At 45.6% G+C, this 22,055-nt stretch overlaps 1 protein-coding gene across 2 annotated transcripts in view; it reads right to left on the bottom strand.

Annotated features, from left to right (window-relative positions):
- Positions 1–22,055, bottom strand: part of GRK6 (G protein-coupled receptor kinase 6) — a 47,363-nt gene that overhangs the window by 10,613 nt on the left and 14,695 nt on the right. For both annotated transcript variants that reach the window (XM_081936300.1, XM_081936299.1), the window contains exons 3-11: positions 13,899–14,011; positions 13,502–13,579; positions 12,891–12,991; positions 11,949–12,041; positions 11,559–11,622; positions 5,053–5,193; positions 1,987–2,177; positions 1,679–1,716; positions 1,461–1,550 (exon numbers count right to left, since the gene is read on the bottom strand). In XM_081936300.1, the coding sequence (XP_081792426.1) occupies positions 1,461–1,550; positions 1,679–1,716; positions 1,987–2,177; positions 5,053–5,193; positions 11,559–11,622; positions 11,949–12,041; positions 12,891–12,991; positions 13,502–13,579; positions 13,899–14,011 (909 nt within the window). The remainder of the gene's footprint in view (positions 1–1,460; positions 1,551–1,678; positions 1,717–1,986; positions 2,178–5,052; positions 5,194–11,558; positions 11,623–11,948; positions 12,042–12,890; positions 12,992–13,501; positions 13,580–13,898; positions 14,012–22,055) is intronic.

The following is a 22,055-nucleotide window of genomic DNA, read 5'->3' on the forward strand; positions in this document are numbered from 1 at the left end:
TATCTATCTATCTATCTATCTATCTATCATCTATCTATCATCTATCTATCATCTATCTATCTATCTATCTATCTATCTATCTATCTATCTATCTATCTATCTATCTATCATCTATCTATCTATCATCTATCTATCTATCTATCTATCATCTATCTATCTATCTATCTATCTATCTATCTATCTATCTATCTATCATCTATCTATCTATCTATCTATCTATCTATCTATCTATCTATCTATCTATCTATCTATCTATCTATCTATCTATCTAATGACCAACTCTTGCCAGCTCCCAACCAAGTACCTTCTGATACCTGTGTTTTGGTACTAGATAGGGCTACAAAAGCCTGAAATTTTAAAGAACTATTGCTGGTCAATATACACAACACCAAATTTAATACATCAGCAATCCAGTTCAATATAAGACAACTCTTGGGATTAATGAATCTAATGCACTCTGGCCCAAAGTACTGTGTTTTCCCAGCTTCATATTTACTGTACTGTGGATGGTGGTGGTGCAAAATGAATACTTGGAAGGAAGAAGCAGAAAGAAGCAAAGGATGCATTTTCTATTTCCCCTTATTTGGGATTCAGAGATGTAACACAAAATGCAAGAAGAAACCATCCCTTTCTGTATCTTATTGTAATTACAGGCTCCAACATTTCCATACTGTATCCACAGCATTATCACAAAACTGTTGAGTCCTTTTCCTCCATCTAAGCAGTACAAAGTAATCAATCTCTTAGGGATATCTACCAAAATATTCAGAAGATGAATGCAAACCAATTTGAGCTTTCTGAATATTTCCTTCCAACTACAATTGTATTTCTAGTCTGTAACCCTCGGATGGTTTGGGACATAGAATATGCAAAAAATAGTTGTCAGCAAATGGAATTCTGCTTGTTTAAGTTACTCTAATTCAGTGCATCTGGGTTTGGGCACTGATGTTGCAGGAAGGAATGCTGCTACATTTCTACACAACCCTGCAACTGAATATTTAAAAATCCTCCACAGTCCGAAGTTTGAAATGAAAGTTTATTTCTGGGCAACCTGAAAACACCTTTCCAAGTAGTTGCCTACAGATCTGCCTACAGATCTGCAGAAACATTAGGGATTTATTTGTTTTACCAGTACTGTAATATTTCTGTTGGCTCCACAAAACAAACAATGCTGGGAGTCCAAAGGTAACCCTGAAGGAGAAATATTTGGATCAAGCAAGTTATTGTCAAAATAGAAGCAAATGAAGCGACAAATGCATTTCCTTATTCTGTCCTGCAAGATCGAGCATATGCAACCACTTTCTACCAGTTATTCAAACTTAAGCCCAGATGCCCTTTAGGATGACATTCACCTGTTTTGCCCTGTTACATTCTGACAAAATATTGTGCCCTTGCTCTGATGGGCTTCAGAATTTCCCTAGTTTCCAGTCAACACTTCAGAGCCCTTCTTGGATACTCACCCATGTAGCCAACAGTTCCAACCCGGCCCTTTATTGTCTGTCCTTCCGGAACGTGAACAGCTAGTCCCAGGTCAGAAATGCGGATGTGACCTTGTTAGGGAAAAAGGAGCCGTGAGAATGCCTTGTTTACAGATTTCCCTCACTTACTATAAAAGGGGAGTAGCATCAACTTACCCATGGAGGGGATCAAACGGTCTGTGAAAAAAACATCTACTCACCATGGTCATCCAGTAGAATATTCTCTGGCTTCAAGTCCCTGGAGAGGAATACGGATTTATAAGAGTAACGTCATCAAGATGTTGACACAACGTATTTATCTATATTCTTGGGTAGAGGGAATATTGGTCAGGCAGAACTAGTTTCCTTAGATTTCGCCACACATATTTTCACTTCCTTCGGGGAGGAAATGCATCTACCCAGTTTCTGAACAATAACTGTTAATTTTATAGTAACAGCACTCGATAGTATTTCTGAGATGATCCCCAGCTGAGTTCCAACAGTGCCCAGAAGATAAGTGCATTCTCACCTGTAAACTATCCTCTCTCGGTGGAGATCTTCCAAGCCACAGCAGATTTCAGCTGCATAGAAAACAGCCCGTGGCTCTTCAAATCCTGCTTCTCCCATGTGGTAGATGTGAAACTTCAGGTCTCCACCATTCATGAGAGTCAGGACCAAGCAGAGAGCATCTTTTGTTTCATAGGCATAGGACAAACTCACCTACAATAAAATCAGGTCGTTTCAGAACTAAAACAAGCCTAAAATAGCTCCAGAAAGCACAGCACCCAGATATAAATATGAAGACTATTCACCTTTACAAAAACCCTAGATATACAGAGTCAGAAAAAGCTCTTGAAACGAGATGTTACTCAAGCAGGCATTAATGGTAGTTAATAGCTAACTGTCTGCTATAAAGTTTAATGTAAAGTTAAGTGGTGCAGAGGAGCTAAAAACAATGGAGGAAACAGCGGGAGTAGTGAAAAGGCCAAATACAAAGAGGTCACTGCAATAAGACACTGTTCAATTGGTTTCTATTCAGTGAAAGAAGGACAATTGCAGGTAGGTATGGTTGCTCAGTTATCTCCTGTGCATCCCCTTTGGGATCTTGAACTGGTTTCAATAAAAGCTTCAGTAGAAAGTCCAGCAGATCGCAGGCAAGGCCAATTGTGTATTCTCTCCGATCAAATATGGCCTAATTTAGAATCAGTTGGGAAGGACCAGGGATGAAATTCAGCAGGTTCTGGAGAAATGATAGTGGAAATTTTGAGTAGTTTGGAGAACTGGCAAATGCCACCTCTGGCTGGCCCCCGAGTAGGGTTGGGGATGGGGATTTTGCAATATCCTCCCCCCAGGAGTGGGGAGGTAATGGGGATTTTGCAATTTCCTTCTGCCAGGAGTGGGGGGGGATGGGGATGTTGCAGTATCCTTCCCCTGCCATGCCCACCAAGCCACACCCACAGAACCTGTAGTAAAAAAAAATGAATTTCATCACTGGACAGGATCCATGCAGATGAGCCTACCTATGTAGCCTAAGTTTCAGATGCTGCACATTGACACTGAGACTAAAGCAGAGGTGGGTTTCAAAACTTTTTACTACCTATTCTGTGGGAGTGGCCTATTTTGTGGGCATGGCTTGGCAGTCATGTGACTGGGTGGGTGTGACCAATTTGATGTCACTCACCAGGAGATTCCTGGATTGGGTAAAATGTGGTGAAGCTCACTTCACAATACTCTTGCTTAGCAACCAAAATTTTGGGCTCAATTGTAGTCATAAGTCAAGGACTATCTCTGCCATCCTCTGCATGGCAGTCTTGTAGTAAACTCCTCCTTTCTGGCAATTTTCCTCTCTATTAGAGGCACCAAAATAATCCAGACAATGTAAGCTTTCCTGCTGCAGCAGGGGGTTGGATTAGATAACCTCTGAGTAGCCTTCTAGCCCTAAATTGCTGTGCTGTTTTTCTTTCTTTCTTTCCTTCCTTCTTTCTCCCATATCCCTCTGTGGGAAGCAACCCCGCTCCCAAATAACTGCTGAATGTGACTTTGCAAACCTGAGGAGCTTTTCAATTAAAAGCAGGACTCCAAAGTTTGCAGCTTTTAGACTTGTGGACTTCAACTCCCAGAATTCCACAGCCAGACATGCTCAGTTCCGATTTAAAGTGACAGCATTTGTTTTTCTCCTTTGCTGAATCTCCCAGGAGAAAAGTGAGTTTCCTTCCTTTTTTTCTCTTTCTTTCTCTTTCTTTCTCCCTTCCCTTCCTCCCTCCCTCCCTCCCTCCCTCTCTTACTTTTTAAAGCTTTTCTTCCCCTTGCCTGAACCAGCAGGGGAAAAAAACGTTTTTTTTTTAAAAGCTTCTGACAAAGCTTTTGATGGCAGAACAGGTTCAGGGGTGTGGCCAAGCCACCATTTTTACTACCGATTCTATCCAGTATGCCAGATTTTCACTACCTCTTCTGGTGTAATGGACCACCTCTGGACTAAAGCCATGGAAGAGTTTTGCCATAATTTTATTAAATGCAAGTGCAAAATGGATGGATGGATGGAAGGGAAGGGAAGGGAGGAAGGAAGAAAGGTCCAAGAAGAAGACTGAGGAAGTCATAGTTAGATGGAATTGATAAGATTCTTAGCACAAGAAAGCGGTGAGAAGCTTAAAAAACAAAATATATGAACCCTTGCATGGGCATATTTTCAGGGACCAACAGGTATATATGGGTACTCTATGCTGTCCTGATATAGATTTAACTCTATATCCTTTCTCTTCCCATCTCATGCCCTAATTGCTTTGGCTTATTTTTTTCTAACTCCTTTTCCGTAATCTGCCTAATGTTTCAATCCCCCAAAAGTGTAGTGTGGTAGATCTCTATGTACACTATGTAACATTTAGACATATGGAAGAGGGAGCAGTATTATAGGTAAAATTGCCCATTATCATTCAGATCTTCCACAAAGCATTTACTGGCAGTTCAAGATCCCATATAAACTGATGTCTGAGAGAGGCCAGGAGTCCTGCAGTGGCTATAGGTTTAGCATTATAGGCCAGGAGGGGGAAAGCCCAATAGCCTCTTCTTGCCACCTGGCTAAGGAAATCCCACTTACTTTAGCCCAGGTGTGTCAAACTTGCATCACGGCGGTGTCACGTGACGTATCATGACTGTCCCTCCTTTGCTAAAACGGGCGTGGCCATGGCCAGCGCGTTACGCATCCAGCCCGCCTGCAAGCCGTGGGTTTGACAGCCCTGCATTAGCCCCTGCCCATTATGGAGCAGAGATTGAGCGAGTGGGCCAGGAGTGGGTTTCTGCTGGCATTACTGCCGGTTCAGTGCGGGCGTGATTTGCAGTTGCCTATAAATAGATCTGCGCATGCGCAGAACATTAAAAATGTCAAAAAAAGATGTTGCAGCGACTGGAGAACCGGTTTGGGGGCGTGGTGAGCATGCCATCTCTACCAGTTCGGCAACCCAGTCGCCATTTCCACTACTGGTTCCACCAAACTGGTGCTAACCCGTAGGAACCCATCTCTGGAGTGGGCAGCAAGTAATTGTATGACCAACCCCCTCTCAAGCCCCGGGTAGAAGTAAAGCAGTTCCTATGTACTTACTACAAACCTACTGTTCACTTTCTCCAGTATCTGCTTCTCGTTTAAGGTCATGGCTTCCCCTTTCCGCTTTTTTATCCGCTTTTTCTCAAGCTTCTTGCAGGCGTACATCTTTCCGGTGGCCCGTACCTGGCAAGCACAAACCTGGAAGGGAAGAAATTAAGGGTGATGGGTTTTGGCAGTTCACGGGATTTTATCAGCTTTATCAGTTAAGTGGCTTATTGGATCCTGAAGTCATTACTTTGATATCTTCAAGCAAAAATGCTGTGATATCTTAGCGATTAAATGGTTTATTGAGTCCATCGCAAAAGCCTTGGCTTTTACTGCAAAATAATAATAATAATGAGTTCATGGCCTTCCTGCTGAGAATAATATGACAGTCTTGAAGCTCAGGATCCAACATATATAAATGGGTTAAGATCTCTTTCTTGCTGAATCCTTTCGTGTTTTGCAGCCATTAGTATTTCCTCGGTTGCAAAGTTTGGGGCATCAAATGTAGGAAGCAGCAAGAAAGGGCTTTAAATGCTTAGCGTATCAGTCGTGCTATTCAGAAAGGTACTTGTGATCACCAGCAGCTGAAATAACCAAGATCACATTCTTGTGGAGTTCCTATTCAGAAACAGAAAAAGAACGTTGGTTCTTATCTGAACGTGTCTTTTCAGTAGAATCGAGGGAGGGGTTACGCATGGGTTTTGTCACAGCCTGATTGGTCCATAGACTGAGGGAAATTTCTATAATATTCCTCCATTTCCCATTGGCTCCCAGTTTCCTCGATGTCGAAGGACCGCACCTGCAAAATACAAGCAGACCACGGGACCTCCCGACTCTCCACCTGGCCCATCCCTAACGCTAACTAGGGCGGGTCGTAACCCCTTCCTCTATTCTACTGAAAAGAGACGCTCAGGTAAGAACCAACGTTCTTTTTCCAGTAGAATCGAGGGAGGGGTTACGCATGGGATATACCCAAGCTTAGTCCCAGGGAGGGAAAGGTTAGGACCCAGGGGAAGGGGCGGCTGCCACCTGCTGTAAGACCCTGCGTCCAAAGGACGCCTCCACGGAGGCGAATACATCTAGCCGATAGTGGTGGATAAAGGGGGTCGGAGACGACCAAGCGGCCACCCGGAAAATGTCCTCGAATGGGGCCCTGGTGGCCCATGCCGCCATGGTGGTGGCACTCCGAGTGGAATGGGCAGTGATCCCTGCGGGAGGGGTCCAACCGGAAGCTTCATAGGCTGTCACAATGTCCTGCTTCAGCCACATGCCAATAGTGGCCGAAGACACCCTGGCCCCTAAGGACCTGGGCTGAAATGAAATAAAGAGAGCCTCGGATCTGTGCACCTCTGACGTTCACCTGAGGTAGATGCGCAAGGCGTGGCGGATGTCCAGTCGGTGCCAGAGACGTTCCCTTTCATGAGACGGGGCAGGACAAAAATTAGGCAAGATGATCTCTTCTGCCCTGTGGAATGGAGTGTTTACTTTTGGAAGAAATGTAGGATCCAGACGAAGGACCACCCTATCCTGGTGAAATTGGCATAGATCGTCCCTGAACAACAGAGCGCCCAGTTCCGATATGCGTCTGGCCGACGTCACTGCGACCAAAAAGGCCACCTTCAGGGACAACAATCTAAGGTGGACTGATCGCAAGGGTTCAAATGGAGCTCCCGTTAAGGTCCTGAGGACAAGGGGTAGGTCCCAAGTGGGAAATCTATGTACTGGGGGAGGCCTGAGATTTGCCGCCCACTTTAGGAACCACTTTATCAGGGGAAGGTGAGAGAGTGTGACATTACCCTCCCCCCCGAGAACAGAGGACAATGCAGCCACTTGGCGACGCAAGGTGTTATGGGAGAGGCCCCCATCTAATCCCTTCTGTAGGAATTCGAGAATCTGAGGCACCGAGGCTTCGATTGGACAGATACCAACCACACCATTTGACAAACGCCGACCACGTGGAGTTGTAGATCCCAGTGGTCGACGGGCGCCTCGAGGCCTTGATGGTTGCTATGACCTTGGAGGACAGGTTAGCGTTCCTCAAGAGATGCCGCTCAAGTGCCAGGCGGTCAAGTGGAGCCACTGGGGCTCCGGGTGGATAATCTCCTCCCGAGGTATCCTCCACGGGGGGGGGGGGGACGGATAGCTGGACAATACCAGGGCCATCTGGGCCAATATGGGGCCAGCATGATGATGTGTGCCCTCTCTGTCACTACCTTCCTGAGGGTCCCCGGGATAAGGGAAATAGGGGGAAAGGTGTAAAGGAGACCTGGTGGCCATATGGTCCTGAGGGTGTCTGTGCCCTCTGCGGCTTGGCTCTGGAAGAGGGAGAAGAATGTTGGCAGTTGTGAGTTCGCCGGGGTAGCAAATAGGTCTACTAGCGGGTTGCCGAACCGCCGGCAGATCTTCTGGAGCAACTAGGGAAGGAGTTGCCACTAGCCGTTGTTGAGTGTTGCTCGGCTCAGCCAGTCGGCCTGATGGTTGGATGTGCCCGAGATGTGCTCCGACACCAGTGATGACAAGTGTCTCTCTGCCCAGGAACTGAAACCGAGTTTCAGGGCCTCTAGCCAGAGACTCCGGGAGTGGGTACCTCCCTGACGGTTTATGTGGGCCTTTGTGGCTACATTGTCTGTCAGGAGAAGTACGTGATGTCCTACGATTGAGTCTTTGAAGTGTCGGAGGGCCAGGCGGGCCACCTTCAGCTCCAGCCAGTTGATGTTGTGGCGGAGGTCTGAGGCAGTCCAACGACCTTGCGCCAGCTTGGAGTCCATCAAGGCCCCCCCACCAAACAAACTCGCATCTGTAGTCACTGTCACTCAGTCCGGTTCCCAGAATGTGCAACCCCATCTCAAAGCCGGGGAAAGCCGCCACTGGAGGGACAGCCGTACGTCCGCCAGGAGACGAATGGATCGGAGGGAGTTGCTCATCCGCTTCCTCTGGAAGGGGATGAGAGTCCACTGGAGGGATTGTGAGTGTAGACGGGCCCAGAGCACTATCCCTATGCACGACACCATCTTGCCAAGCAACTGAGACAAGGTCAAGATGGAAACTGACCGACTTCTGCGAACCCAGCTTTCAGAGGCTGACCGGGTGGTCTGGAGACAGATGGACCACTTCCACTTCTGAATCGATCACTGTCCCCAGGTGTAGTATCCGCGTGGAGGGGGAGAGATGACTTTTGGGAAAGTTAACGGAGAACCGCAAGGACTGAAGGGAGTGGATGGTAAGATGGAGGTCGATGACTGCCTGAGAGTGGGACCCTGCCTAAACTAACACATCATCCAGGTAACATTGGAGTCTCACCAGGATGGAGCGAAGGTGAGCCGCCAATGTCACAAGGACCTTTGTAAAGGTACGAGGAGTGGAGGCCAGGCTGAAAGGAAGGGCGCAGTATTGACAATGGAGATTCCCATGTGAGAACCTCAGGTACCTGCGGTGGGCTGGCAGGATCGGGATATGAAGGTAGGCCTCTATTAGGTCTACCGAGGCCAAGAAATCCCCCCGACGGATCCCCAGAAGAATGGACCTGAGGGACGACATTTTGAAGCGTCTGTAGACTAGATATTGGTTTAGACATTTGAGATCCAGAATCTCCCTCCAGCCCCCCGAACCCTTCGGTACCACGAACAGGTTGGAGTAATGGCCCAACCCGCGTTCTGCCAACGGAACCGCCTCCATCGCCTGAATGTCGAGAAGATGATTTATAGCTAGATCCATCAGGCAGTGTTGTTCGAGGTCCTGCGAGGGAGGGAACACCCTGAAGAGTGTCGGGGGGATGGAGAGGAACTCCAGTCGCAGGCCCTTCCTGATGGTGGACCTGACCCAGGCATCCGTGGTGATCAGGTCCCACTGATTCGCAGTGTGTGCCAGGCGACCACCTATGGGGAGATCTGGATTGGAGTCATTTCCCCCTGCGGAAGGGATGGCCACCCCCCTCCCCCACGAAAGGGGCGCCTGGACTGACCTTGGCATCTGTTTCGATCCTGGTAAAAGGGATGTTGGAATTGTCTGTCAGACCTAAAGGAATGGTACTTCTGCTGATGGTCAGTCTGGGGAGCCCTGTAAGAGGGTCTATAGAATGGGGCTGGGTGAGAGTCTGTCTTCTTGGCATTGGAAGGAAGGACCTTTTTCTTATCCTTGTTCTCTATTAGAATAGGATCTAGTGCCTCCCCAAATAGATTAGTGCCTGTGTAAGAGGCAGCCACCAGATTCCATTTGGCCTTGTTGTCCATCTGCCAACTGCACAACCATAGTAACTGTCTGGAAGCTACCGACATGGCAAGAGCTCTAGAAGCATATTTTACAGAATCTAGAGTCGCATCAGCAGAGAATTGAGAGGCGGCTATGATTTTAGTGATATCTTGATGCAGTCGCTCATCCTGGACCAGAATATGGTCCTGTAGTTGATGAAGCCACATGACAGTTGTGTGGTTAAAGTAAGAAGCCGCCGCAGCAGATTTGATCGCACAGGCGGAAGCGTTAAAGTTCTTACGCAAGATAAGTTCCACACGCTTGTCCTCCGGCTTCATCTTATCAGCAGCGTCTCCTGAGACTACGGAGGAGGAAGAGACCAGGGCTGCTACTGAGGTATTGATTGCTGGTAATTGTAGAGCTTGGGCAAAGGCCTGCTCTATGTTGTAGAAGCGGCAATCGCTGCTACCAGGATTGGAAAAGGTGGAAGGACGGGCCCACTGGTTCTTTACCACCTCTAGAAATAAAAGAGGGGCAAGAATCTCCTCCTTGTTTGTGGTGGAACATTGCCAGATTTGGATCCCTAGGTTGAGGGACCATCGGGTCCCCAGTTCCAATCTTAGTGGTCTTCCTGGCCTTGTGTAAAAGTGTCTTGAACATGACCGGTGGAAAAAGGCCAGGAATTGCTAGAGGATCAGGAGGAACTGAGACCTCATCCTCCGAAAACCCCATGTCTTGATGGATGTCCTCCCCTAAAATGGAGCCTTCGCTGACCATGGAGGGGGAGGGGGCCTAATGTGGTGCTGTCTGTGATGAGCCACCTGGGCCCTGCCATATTGTGATGCCTTTTCTCTCTGGGACATACCGGTGGCAATGCCCTGTGTGATAGCTGTAGAAATGAGCCTCCTAATACTTTCAGGAAGGAGAAGGTCATCCTGCGATGGACCCGGGACCGGAGGTTCCTGAGGAGCTAGCCCTGAAGAGGTATGGTAGGACCTAGAGGGGCCCTCCAAGGGATCCACATCTCCACCCCCAATGGTTCTTGGGGAGATGGAGGGGGAAGGAGAAACTTCCTGCCTGGAATGCCTGTGGGATCTAGCAGGAGAGACTGAAGGGGAAGATGGGCTGAAACCTCTAAGAGGTGAACCCCAGTGGAGAGATAAGGGCCTGATAGGAGATCTGGATCTGCTGGCAGAGTTGGGCCTAGTGGACTGGGCCTGCTTTTCTGCCCTTGCGATTGTTTTCTCCAGCGCCCTCTGTCGTCTAAGCTCATCCCTAGTGGTGGCTCTGGAAGGGTGTTGGCCAGCCGAGGGCTTAGAAGCCGTGGCCCTGGTTCTGGGCCTGTCTAATTGCCCTTCTCTGACTTCGCTTGGAGCCTCTGATGGGGCCTGCGGAAGCTCGGATCTTATTGCTGCCATTGTAGCCACTCATGTGTCAGAGTATCAAGGCCACTGTAGATCCCGCCAGTGCCTGGGCCTTCGGGAGCTGTGGGCCACATTCTAGATAAGGACCTGCCGGCCTCAATCAATGGCCACGATGCAGGAAGCGGAGTAGCCGACAACAAGCCTTCTGTAAATGGCTGCCTCCATGTGGCTGCTTCAAAATGGCCACCGCAGCCTCCGATTGCACTGCCGAGAGACTTAGGAAGGGCCGTGGCTTGTCTTTTAATTGACGTGGCTTGTCTTTTAACCACCGTGACTCGTCTTTGGGCAAGTTCGAGCGGCAGGGCAAGTTCAGAGCGGCAGGAAGACAGCGCGATCAATGGTAGTGCCGCTCGCCGCTAGGAGACTCCCGGTGCCAGGAAAAAAAGCCGTGGTTTGCCTTTTAAACTTTGTGGCTCAATTGTTCTTCTGCCGAACTCACAATCTAGCTCCTGGAAAGCTGCGCCTTGAAGCCCGTCACCCCCGCTGGCCCGGGAATCGGACAGGGCTCCTGGCCCCGCAGGGTAGGAAGCGGATGCCCCAAAGGGCTCTTCTATCCCACGCGAAACAGAAACGACTGTCCCTAAGGGCCGCAGCTGAAATAAATTTAGTAATTTAGATATCCAATTAATCCAATCAAATCAATGAATTTTAGCAAGATTTACAATATTTGAAGGTTTCCTACCTAGGAGCCAAAGCAGTGCTTGGACCAAAAGACTGAGAGGAAACTGGGAGCCAATGGGAAATGGAGGAATATTGTAGAAATTTCCCTCAGTCTATGGACCAATCAGGCTGTGACAAAACCCATGTGTAACCCCTCCCTCGATTCTACTGGAAAATTATTCCACATGGTAGATTCCCAAAAGAAGACAGGGGAGCTACTTCCTTGGGGTTGGTCAAATTACATACCTCTCCAAAGCCTCCCTTCCCCAGCACACGGTATTGACGGAAAGTGTTCTTGGTTACATGCCGCCTAAGAGGAAAACAGAGATCAGTTTGCCCATTAGAAGCGTGCAGTGTTAATCCTGTTCTCTTTCGATCGATACAACATGCAAGCAAGATTTTATACATGAGCCCAATAAACCGGAATAAAAAAGCTCTAGCAGGCAAATGAGGAAAACATTCTGATGAGGATTGCATTCATTTTCATTATGTAAGCAAGATTCCCCCTACCACCCAACAGTCAGCAAGATTATTCAGGGCAGGAAACAGGCTCTTTAAATTATATATTGCATAAACAATAGGCCCAAAGAAGCTGGACCACAAATACCACAGAGTCCATAACAAAGTAAGATTTACCTTTCCAGATACTTCCACTGCAGGAAGCGGTTGAAATAAACGCTGTCAAGATAATCTGCGAAAGGTGCCACACTAAGGTAGTCATGGATGAGCCTAGAAAAGGAACTAGATCCTCTTAGGGAAATTGAAGTCACCCCCATGCAGACAAATAAAGATGATGCCGGATGCTTCGATGTTCAAAAAATTGACTGGACACAAGGTGGAAAACCCTCACGGAATTAGGAACACTCATAATTTATGTGGCCAAGGCTATTCCAAAGACATTACCCTACAGGAAAGCCAAAGATATAACACTCAACTTAGATAGCATAAGAAAGTGGTTCTCATTTACAAAAAGAGCAGCAGTCTATTAACTCACTACCCCTTTGATAAAACGTTTTGGACAGATGCAATAGAGGACTAGAAGATTTTGCTAAGACAAATTTGGGCCAGAGCTTGTTACCAGATAATATAAGAGGTTTGAGATATAGAATGTCCTTATTTCTATATGCCCTGCCTCTCTTGGAATCAATATGGACGGTGTTTAAGGAATCTCTATTATAGTTGCGAATCAGGTTGCCAGCTGGCTTACTTTGGTGGAGCACACCCTCAGCTATCTAATGAAGGTATAAGTGTTCTCCAGGGACAAAGAGTATGACCCAAAAGAAAATGTCTGGATCTGAAACGTAAGGTTAGGATCCCTCCTTTTCCACCAGTTATCAAAACTTCAACAGCTCTGCTAATAATCTAAACATCACTTATTAAAATGTGCACCATGCTCTATGTTGCCTAGCAGCTCTTCTATGACAGAGAAATAAATAATAATTATAGAACAAGTTCTAACATTTATCAGTAACGAATTCTCCATGCTTTTGGTGAAGAGCAAGCTTAGATCACCAATTATTGTCCAGAAAAAAAAATATACAGGGCATTAATCAAATTCCACCTATTCTCTCCACTCACTTGGTAGATTCCTTGAAGAGGTCTTCACTTGGTTCCTGTTCCAGTTGCTCAGAACACAGATTCACTAGCTCCAAGGGCACTTCAGGGACGTGGTCCGCACTCTGAGGACAAACCATCAGTGTCAAATGAGGATTCACAGCTCTGCAAGAAGCAACAAATTCCCTCCCGAAGCACCCGTCCCTGGCGGAATTATCGTGGGGCTGGAGGGAATGGGATAGGACAGCAGCAGGAATAAACAGGAGGAAATTACATTAGCCTCTTGGTGTTTCTCTGTGCATTGCTAGACCTTTAGAGCTTGTTGTAGGATAGGAACTTTGGCAATGAATGATATTGACGATCAGTGATATTGATTGATATTCTACAAAGACCAGGCATTGAATAAGAAAGAAATAGATACTTGCATCATCATCACAATCATCTCAGTTGTGACCACCCTGACAGTCTACACACACACCACAAACATACACACAACCACAAAGCCCCGAAAAAAAGACAAATAGAGTTCTCACTAAGGCAATTGTTCTTCCCAAAACCCAGGTTATTATTAGAGCAATTCACAATGACCCCCTTGGCTCCTTTGCTTGGCTGCCATAACCCGAGAAGCCCCTCACCTTAGGATCCAAATACACTTCAATTAGGCGCTTCCCACATTCTTTCCGTTTCTCATCCGGGGTCACTTCATACTCGACCTGAAATGAGAGCAAGCAGCACCATTGCTACAGATCCCTGCTAGAAATAAAAACACAGCTTAAAAGATTCAAAACGGTCATTCTAGGTACAGAGAGACAGGTCAGGGAGAATATTCTCTATGTGTTCCAGTATCTCTTGAGGAGAATCCACTATTGCACTATTCAGAGATAACACTAGACTCTGAAGAGAGCACAACAAGGAAGTTGCGACACAGCTATGCACATAATTTGAAATGGATGCACTGTAGGATCCCCCAATGCAAAAATGTGCAATTAGTGCCCCCATCCCTGCCAGGTACTCTTATTGAGTTGTGCTTACCACAGCATCCAGGAACTTGACACAGCGCATGAGTTCTACTCGTGTGTCACAAAACTGCCGGAACAGCAGGCGTCCAATTGGTAGTTTATCACACAAACTGTGGTAGTCCCGTTCTGAAAGCAAAATAAACATGGTCTCATTATGAAAATACTCAAATCCTCCTTCGTTGTGATATGGCTTTGACTATTTTCATAATGAGACAACGAGACAATACTTAAAACACTTTTCAACACACTGACTTGCTGGCTGAGAATTTTGAAAGTTGCAGTCTGAATACATCTTTGGGAGGGGTTCAACATTGAGGAGGTTGTGCAGCATCGTTTATTACATCTAAATGATGACGTTCAAGAATAAAACCACAATTGCCCTGGAAAAGCTGTCTTTTCACACTGAACAATCTCCAAGAAAGAATTTTTGCATTTCTTGTCAAATAATCTCTCTAGTTGTGTGGCATATCCATTGTCTAACAAGTTTCCAAGGCTTTCCTTGAGAGAAAATCAGCTCAACTACCAGTAATCTGTCCCAGAGAAGATTTGGTATTTTGTTTTTATCTCCTGGTGACTATTCTCAGCTAGAGAAGAAAGGATCTTTCTCTAACCCCATCTCTACTCATGACTTTTGCAGTCCCTCTTTTGTTTCTTTACTGTAGAACCAAAGTAGAGAGGTCTACCTCCCTCAATTGCTTGCCATATTTTCATTAATTATTTTTCTGCCCTTTAGTTCATTTTTACATCCAAGACATTGAAGTGCAGGCTCTCCCTCCCTCCCTCTCTGTTAATTCCAAAGATAAACCTCATTCCAATCTTTGCCATCATTCAAGAAAGCATGGAGGGGTAGAAAAATTAATGTTTAGTTCATTTGTTGAATTCTCCTCTCAAGGAATTGTTCCTGCTTTGGGGGTGTCAACACAACTGGAAGGAGGTAAATATTTAGGAGTGACTTCTATCAAGAGGCAACAAGATAGCTTTTAAATGAAGGTTCTGTTGCGTCAGGTTTAACTAGGTGATGACATGCCAATATCAAGTAAGAAAAGGAAGGTTATTACTATGACACTGGGCAGAGAGCAATATAAGGCTTTATCAGAAGGTGTATACTTCAGCCTCACAGGTATCAAGCTCACCATTTAGCTTGATAATTCATTGCTGATGAACAAAACTTAATGGAGTTGAGAAACAGATTTTATATAATCCAGGGACTGATACATTAACTAATAATCCTTGTGAAGATATCCAGACTTTTTCCCAGTCAGAATGCCTGCTAGATCAGCTAAACTGAGCTGAAATATATAGACAATGAGATTACTGTATTGTTCCAATACACAAATCTTGAGAAACTCCAACTTTTATCAATGTATATATTGGAATTATACCCTTTTTCCTTCGGGATCTCACATAGCACTTCTTTGAATGTAGACTTGAATCGAGATCTCCCTGATCTTAGAGCAACACCTTTGTTGTTATTGTTGTTAACAAACAATAACAATAATAATAAAGGTGTCGCGAACCCATCGTGACCCCATGGACAACGTTCCTCCAGGCCTTCCTGTCCTCTACCATCCTCCGGAATCCATTTAAACTCACGCCTACTGTTTCGGTGACTCCATCCAGCCACCTCATTCTCTGCCGTCCTATTCTTCATTTTGCCCTCAATCGTTCCCAGCATTAGGCTTTTCTCCAGTAGCTACTTACAGATATCTCATAAATTCAAACAATTCTAGAGTCGAGTTTGAATATATCAAACATTTCATTTGTACTTTATAGCAATATATTCCTCTTTTAAGTGATTAGTAATCCTCACATCATTTCTATCATTATCAGTAACTCTGTACTTTATTTTCTGCCACTTTCTTTCTCTCCACAAAGGTCACAACATCCTGTCTGAAGAGATTTTCCTCCAGTATTACCTTCATTTCATTAGTAATTAGACTTTATATTGAAGTCCAGAAATGAGGACCACTGCATAACTGTATTATCAAGAGCGAATGGAATACAATGGTTTTATGCTCTAAGCCCCCCAAAATTGCTTTGGAATGAGCTGGGTGCAGGGGCGAAATTCAGCAGGCTCTGGAGAACCGGTAGCGGAAATTTTGAGTAGTTCAGAGAACTGGCAAATACCACCTCTGGCTGGCCCCAGAGTGGGGTGGGAATGGAGATTTTGCAATATCCTTCCCCCGGGAGTGGGAAGGGAATGGGGATTTTACAGTATCCTTTCCCTGTCACGCCCACCAAGTCACGTCCACAGAGGTAGTAAAAAAAATTGAATTTCACCATTGGCTGCGCAGCGAATAAATTTAATAAACAAACGAACAGCTTCATATTAAGCTTGAAATTTAGAGTTAAAAGCATTGTCTGAGGAGGTTGGTTCTCAGAAACATGCTAACACGGTTATGCAATGGACCTCATTCCTCTGTACACTTCCAAGCTGGGATTTTGGGAAAGAAAGAGCAATTGCAATTTGTTAGAAACCAGTAAAAGGCAGGTCAATAGTTTTGTGCCCAGTAAAACAATGTTTATAGATTTTTCAAGTCGGTATTGAGCAAAAAGCCTAACAGCAGCCTGGTTTGTTTCCCAGATATCCCTCCAAATTCATGGTGTTGTTTTATTATCCTGCTGCATTGTTGGAATCAGGACCAATCATAATTTCACAGGAAGCCTCTTGCCCATAAATCTGCCTGCCCCATTCCTCTCATGGCACATGTTGTAAGACTCTCCTTCTCTGTGCAGCAGTTTCTCTAAGGAAGCTGCGGTTTCCTGATCTGTGAAGCAAAACAACGGCAACTCCAGAAACATGAGGGGGAGGGGCCCCATGCAAACGAACCCGTTTCTTCCTCTGATAGGAAATGAGTGCCTTGAATGAGGGAAGGTGAGGGGTTCAGAGCCTGGCAAGATTATTTTCCAGTACTCAAGAATATGGTCAAGCCAAACAGAGGCAAGAGTTACCTGCTAGTCCGAGGCTTCATATTGTAGGTTGATTTGGCTCCAGGGCTCCATAGTGGAATTGAGGGAAACTAACACATTAGAGTTGAAAATTAGATTTCCTGTGAGATGGGAAAATTCATGCCTTTCTCTAATCTTTCAACCACAGGTTGTCAATTTCACACAGCGTTGCTCATTAGTTAATACATCTGCACAGATTTGAAAACCTACATTGTATTCTGTGTCCAGCTCACAATCTTTAAAGCATCTGTCTAGGCTCTAAGTGGACATCAAGGTTTTAATGTGTACCATCTCTACATATACAGCAGCATTCATTGTGTCATCAATATTTTTGGTAAACTGAAAATTGGGCATTATAAAGAGATGGGAAAAAAAACCCAGGCCTTTTATAAGACAGCTACATTTTAAGATGGGAAAGAGAAAAGTGTACTTTTCAAATAAAACTCAGGTCACTATTACAATTCCTAAGAGAACAAATAGCTAGGCCAATGATGGCGAACCTATGGCATGCGTGCCACAGGTGGCACATGGAGCCATTTGTCAGGGCACGCAAGGCGCTGCCCTGCCAGCTGAGTTCACCCTTTTTTAAAGCCATTTGTCGCCCTCCTAAGGCTCGAGAGGCTTTATAGGAGCTTGGGGAGGGCGAAAAGAGCCCCCCCCCGGAGGTCTTCCGGAAGCTTCATGAGCTTCCCTGAAGCCTCTGGAGTGCAAAAAACCGGCCCTATGGGCAAACCGGAAGTTCGGGAAGTGACTTCCTATTTGCTCGGAGGGTCGTTTTGACTGCTCTCGAGGCTTCAGAGAAGCCTCCTGAAGGTCCCTGAAGCCTTCGGAGCGCTCAAAACGACCCTCCGAGCAAACCGGAAGTGACTTCCGATTTGCTCAGAGAGTCATTTTGACTGCTTTGGAGGCTTCAGGGAAGCTTCCTGAAGCCTCCGGAGGGCTTCCAGGGAGGCGGGGGAGGCTGTTTTCGCCCTCGCCATGCTCCTATAAAGCCTCTGGAGCCTGGGGAGGGCGAAAAAAGCATGCAAAAATGGGGTGGTCGTACCTGTAGTGCACGCATGCACACCGGGTGGTCGTGCATTGCATTATGGGTGCGGCATGCCTGCAAACGACCCCCCTGTGCCCTCCCACTTATGACACGCGAGCCAAAAAAGGTTCGCCATTGCTGAGCTAGGCTATGTAGAAAACATTCAGGTTTTTAGGGTCAGCACTGAAATTCTGGCCAAGATCCAAAACTGAATTTTCCTCTTCCATCAAATAGGAGATAATGCATCAGAAGGAATAATTAAGTAAAACCACTCAAGGAAAAAGCTCAAACATTACTGTGGACAGCACAAGGAAGCCCTAATTCAATGCACGCTTGGGACGAACAAGAAAAATGGTTATGCAGGAACAGAAGAGAAGCTGGACTTAATGCGTCAGTGGTATAATAATACAATCTGTATTCAGTAGGTTCCATATTTAATCTTTCCATTTTAACTCCAAAGAAGCACTGCAAAGTTTGATGGCCACAACAATCCAACTCAATCGATAGCCTGCATCATTTAGAATGAAACATTCCAAACATCAGTCTTCCAAATAAGAACAGACTTGCCATGATTCTGTGTGTAAAAAAACCAAGTTTGGGGATCAGCTTCTTGTTTTCACCTAGGTTTACACCAAAGCCTAATTATGTCAGTGTAAATTTATCAACTGGTGGCACTTCTTTCGGATTCCTTATTTAAAGTTCAAAAAGCCACTTTTTGAACAAGTAACAAAACCCCTTTCTGAGCAGTGATAGGAGCTCACACTATTTTTTTCCTAGTTGTTACTCTGTGGAAATAAATTTCTGCCCCCACCTACCAGTAACAGTCCATGTATGCCAGAGGGTTAAAAACTGAAGTCAACAACTGAGGATCGGCATGCACCCAAACTACCAGCGCGCCTTTGATTTTCCTTAATGCAATTATACTACTACAAAGTTATTTTATTTTCTGAGAGAAAAAAGTATCAAAATAGTATGGTGCATGGTGCCATAAACAGACAACTCTCCGTAAATCAAAGGAGGACAAAAAAAACAAAACAAAACCAAGTCTCATGTAATAGATTTCCTTTAAACAAAAACAGTAGCATTTTTTAAAATCAAAAGTATTTATTTATCTATCCATCTCACAAATGCCCATCTCGTGTCCTAGTGAAGTGTGAAATGGTTACTAGATTTTTAAAGCTGCCTTAAGGAACAGTACAGACTTAAGCTTAAGCCTGTGTTCTCACCCAGGCTTCCCAAGAGCATGGAGCAAACTCCTTGCCACGACAAAAACCCCTTTTATTAATTGACTGTGAATTCTGCACATTCACATCCAGCAAAGTCTTTTGAGGGAGGATTTACAGTCACAGACCTTATCTGGCTTGGAAAGCTGACAGGCCTATACCTGCAAAACTTGTCAAGGAGTCTTGGAGAGTCACGAACCAATTAAGTGAACTAATTGTCTCCTGCAAACTCCACTCCCCTTTCGCTCCTCATTTATTATTGCCTCTGGGAGGGGCCATTCATTGTCCACCTGTAGCCTTACTCCTGTCCTTTAGCTGTTCCCTTCGTCTGGCAACTCTGCGCATGCGCACAGTGGGAACAGGCTCCAGCTGTTCATCTGCCTCACTGATGTCTAACTCTGAAAGCATCTGATAGCTGGCATACGGCTCTGGCCTCCTCTCTGCCTCTGACACAGAGCCCTCATGAGAGCCTTTCCCAGACTCCAGGACTGGCCCATATTCCTCCCCAACCTCCTCACTGTCCAAATCTGCTACCAACTCCGCTGGTGGGCCACAACAGCCTGCTCCTCAACATCCAGACCCTACGAGCTTCTCCAGTACTGAGACTCACCTTGGTTGGCTTCAGGCCAAGAGACATAACTGGGCATCTTCAGCATACTGAGACCATGCTGTCAGATCACCTTGACTGACAGCCTCATGTAAATGTCAAATAGGCAAGAAGAAAATGCTGCGCCCCGAGTAACACCAGAAAACAAGGGACATTGATTCAATCTCTCCCTCCCTCCCACCAATGTTGACTGTAACTGACCACAGAGGAAGGAGAACCACTGCAATATAAATTCTCCTCCTGATCCCTGAGGCCAATCCTAAAGGTTACCATGATGATAGCATTTGTACTGAAAGCTGATGAGAGATAAATCCAGGAGAGTTGCATTGCCCTCATTTTAGCCCCGGTAGATGTGTTCAACAAGCAGAAGCAATGTTGTTTCCAGTGCTGCACCTCAGCCTGAACACGTCTGAAAAGATCATCCACATCCTCCAGATTTATCAAAAAGTTCAAAACTTTCTACCAGCATAGATTCTCATATGGTCTTTATTTGTGTTTGCTGTAAAAACCTGAAGTATTATGCACATTTAATGCGTTACAGCTGTGTTTGGAACTTTTGAAGACGGCGGTGTGTGACTGAAACTTTGATCAGTGACCCTTTTAGTTAACTGATGAACCTACATGCTTGAGCCTACTCTGAATGGCAGTTGCTCATAAACAATTCAAGCAGGAGGTTGTTCCCCCACCGCAGCCTTCGTACTTGAGATTGTCTCTGAATCTACTGCACCGTAAAGTACAGCTGTGCAAAATTTACCATTTCAGGAACAGAATATTAAGCAGAACTCTGGAATGATCCATTTCCCCTCTAACTGAGCCACACTAGGCATAGTCTGGATATTTTCTGAAAGCAGTTTATGGTTTTCTAGGCTTAATATTTTGGACAAAACAAGATAAACTTGTTATTCCTTGAAAGACGAATTTAGTTTTGCAATTCCCTCCTCTAGAAATAGTACTCAACTTACGACCAGAATTGAGTTCAAAACTTCTGTTGCTAAGGCATTTGTTAAGTGAGTTTTGCCCCATTTTACAACCTTTCTTGCCACAGTTCTTAAGTGAATCACTGCAGCTGTTAATTTAGTAACAGGGTTAACTGAACCTGTCTTCCCCATTGACTTTGTTTGTCAGAGGTTCACAAAGGTGATTACGACCCTGGGATGCTATGACCATCATAAATATGACTCCATTACCAAGCGTTGAATTTTGATCACATGATCATGGGGATACTGTAATGGTCATTGAGTGTGAAAAACGGACATAAGTCACTTTTTTCAGTGCCATTGTAGCTTTGAACGGTTACTAAATGAATTGTTGTAAGTTGAGGACTACTTGTACTCTGCTATTTTGTATTGTCCCTTTGTAAGACAATCAGTGGGTCATAATGAGAAGATACCGTACGGGTAGTTGCTGTTAAGGGAGAAATTTGTTGAGTTTTGCCCCATTTCTACGACTTTTCTTGCCACATTTGTTAAGTGAATCACTGCAGCTGTTAATTTAGCAACAAGGTTGTTAAGTCAATCTGGTTTCCTCATTGACTTTGCTTGTCCGGAGGTCACATGTCTCCAGGGACATTGCAGCCGTCAGTCAGTTGTCAAGCATCCGAATGTAAACCACGCGACCATGGGGATGCTGCGATGGTTGCAAGTGTGGAAAAACGGTCATAGGTCAGTTTTTTCAGTGACGTTGTGACTTCGAACGGTCACTAAATGAACTGTCGCAAGTCAAGGACTACCCGTACAAAGCAAGTTACCGTATTTTTTGGAGTATAAGACACACCCAGGTTTTGAAGAGGCAAATTAAAAAAAAAGTAGGTAGGTAGATAGAGGGATAGAGAGGGAGAGAAAGGAAGAGAAATACAGTAGGTAGGGAGGGAGGGAGAGAGAGTAGTTAGGTAGGTAGGTAGATAAAGGGATAGAGAGAGAGAGAGAGAGAAATACAGTAGGTAGGGAGAGAGAGTGTGTGTGTGTAGGTAGGTAGGTAGGTAGAGTAAGGTGACCAGACGTCCCGTTTTTGGCGGGACAGTCCCGATTTTTAATAATTTGTCCCGCGTCCCGCGGCGTTTTAAAAAAGTCCCAATTTTTGGTAAGGTGCACAGCTGTGCACGTGGCAAGAAAATACCGCACAGCAGTTTGCAACTGCCACACAGTGATTTCTACTGTCACAGGCTCCGGAAGCTGGGGGGGTCCTTTGCAGGCGGCTAGAACTGGCCGCCCGCAAAGGACCTCCCCGGACTTGTTTTGATGAGCGCGAGGCGACTGACGGTGGTTTGTGCTGGCCGCGCCCACTCAAACTATTGTCAGTCGCCCTGTGTTCAGCAAAGCAAGCCTGGGGAGGTCCTTTTTGGGCAGCCAGTCCTAGCCGCTTGCG

Source organism: Natrix helvetica (assembly GCF_964273705.1).
Source record: "Natrix helvetica genome assembly, chromosome: 1".
NCBI lineage: Eukaryota > Metazoa > Chordata > Lepidosauria > Squamata > Natricidae > Natrix > Natrix helvetica.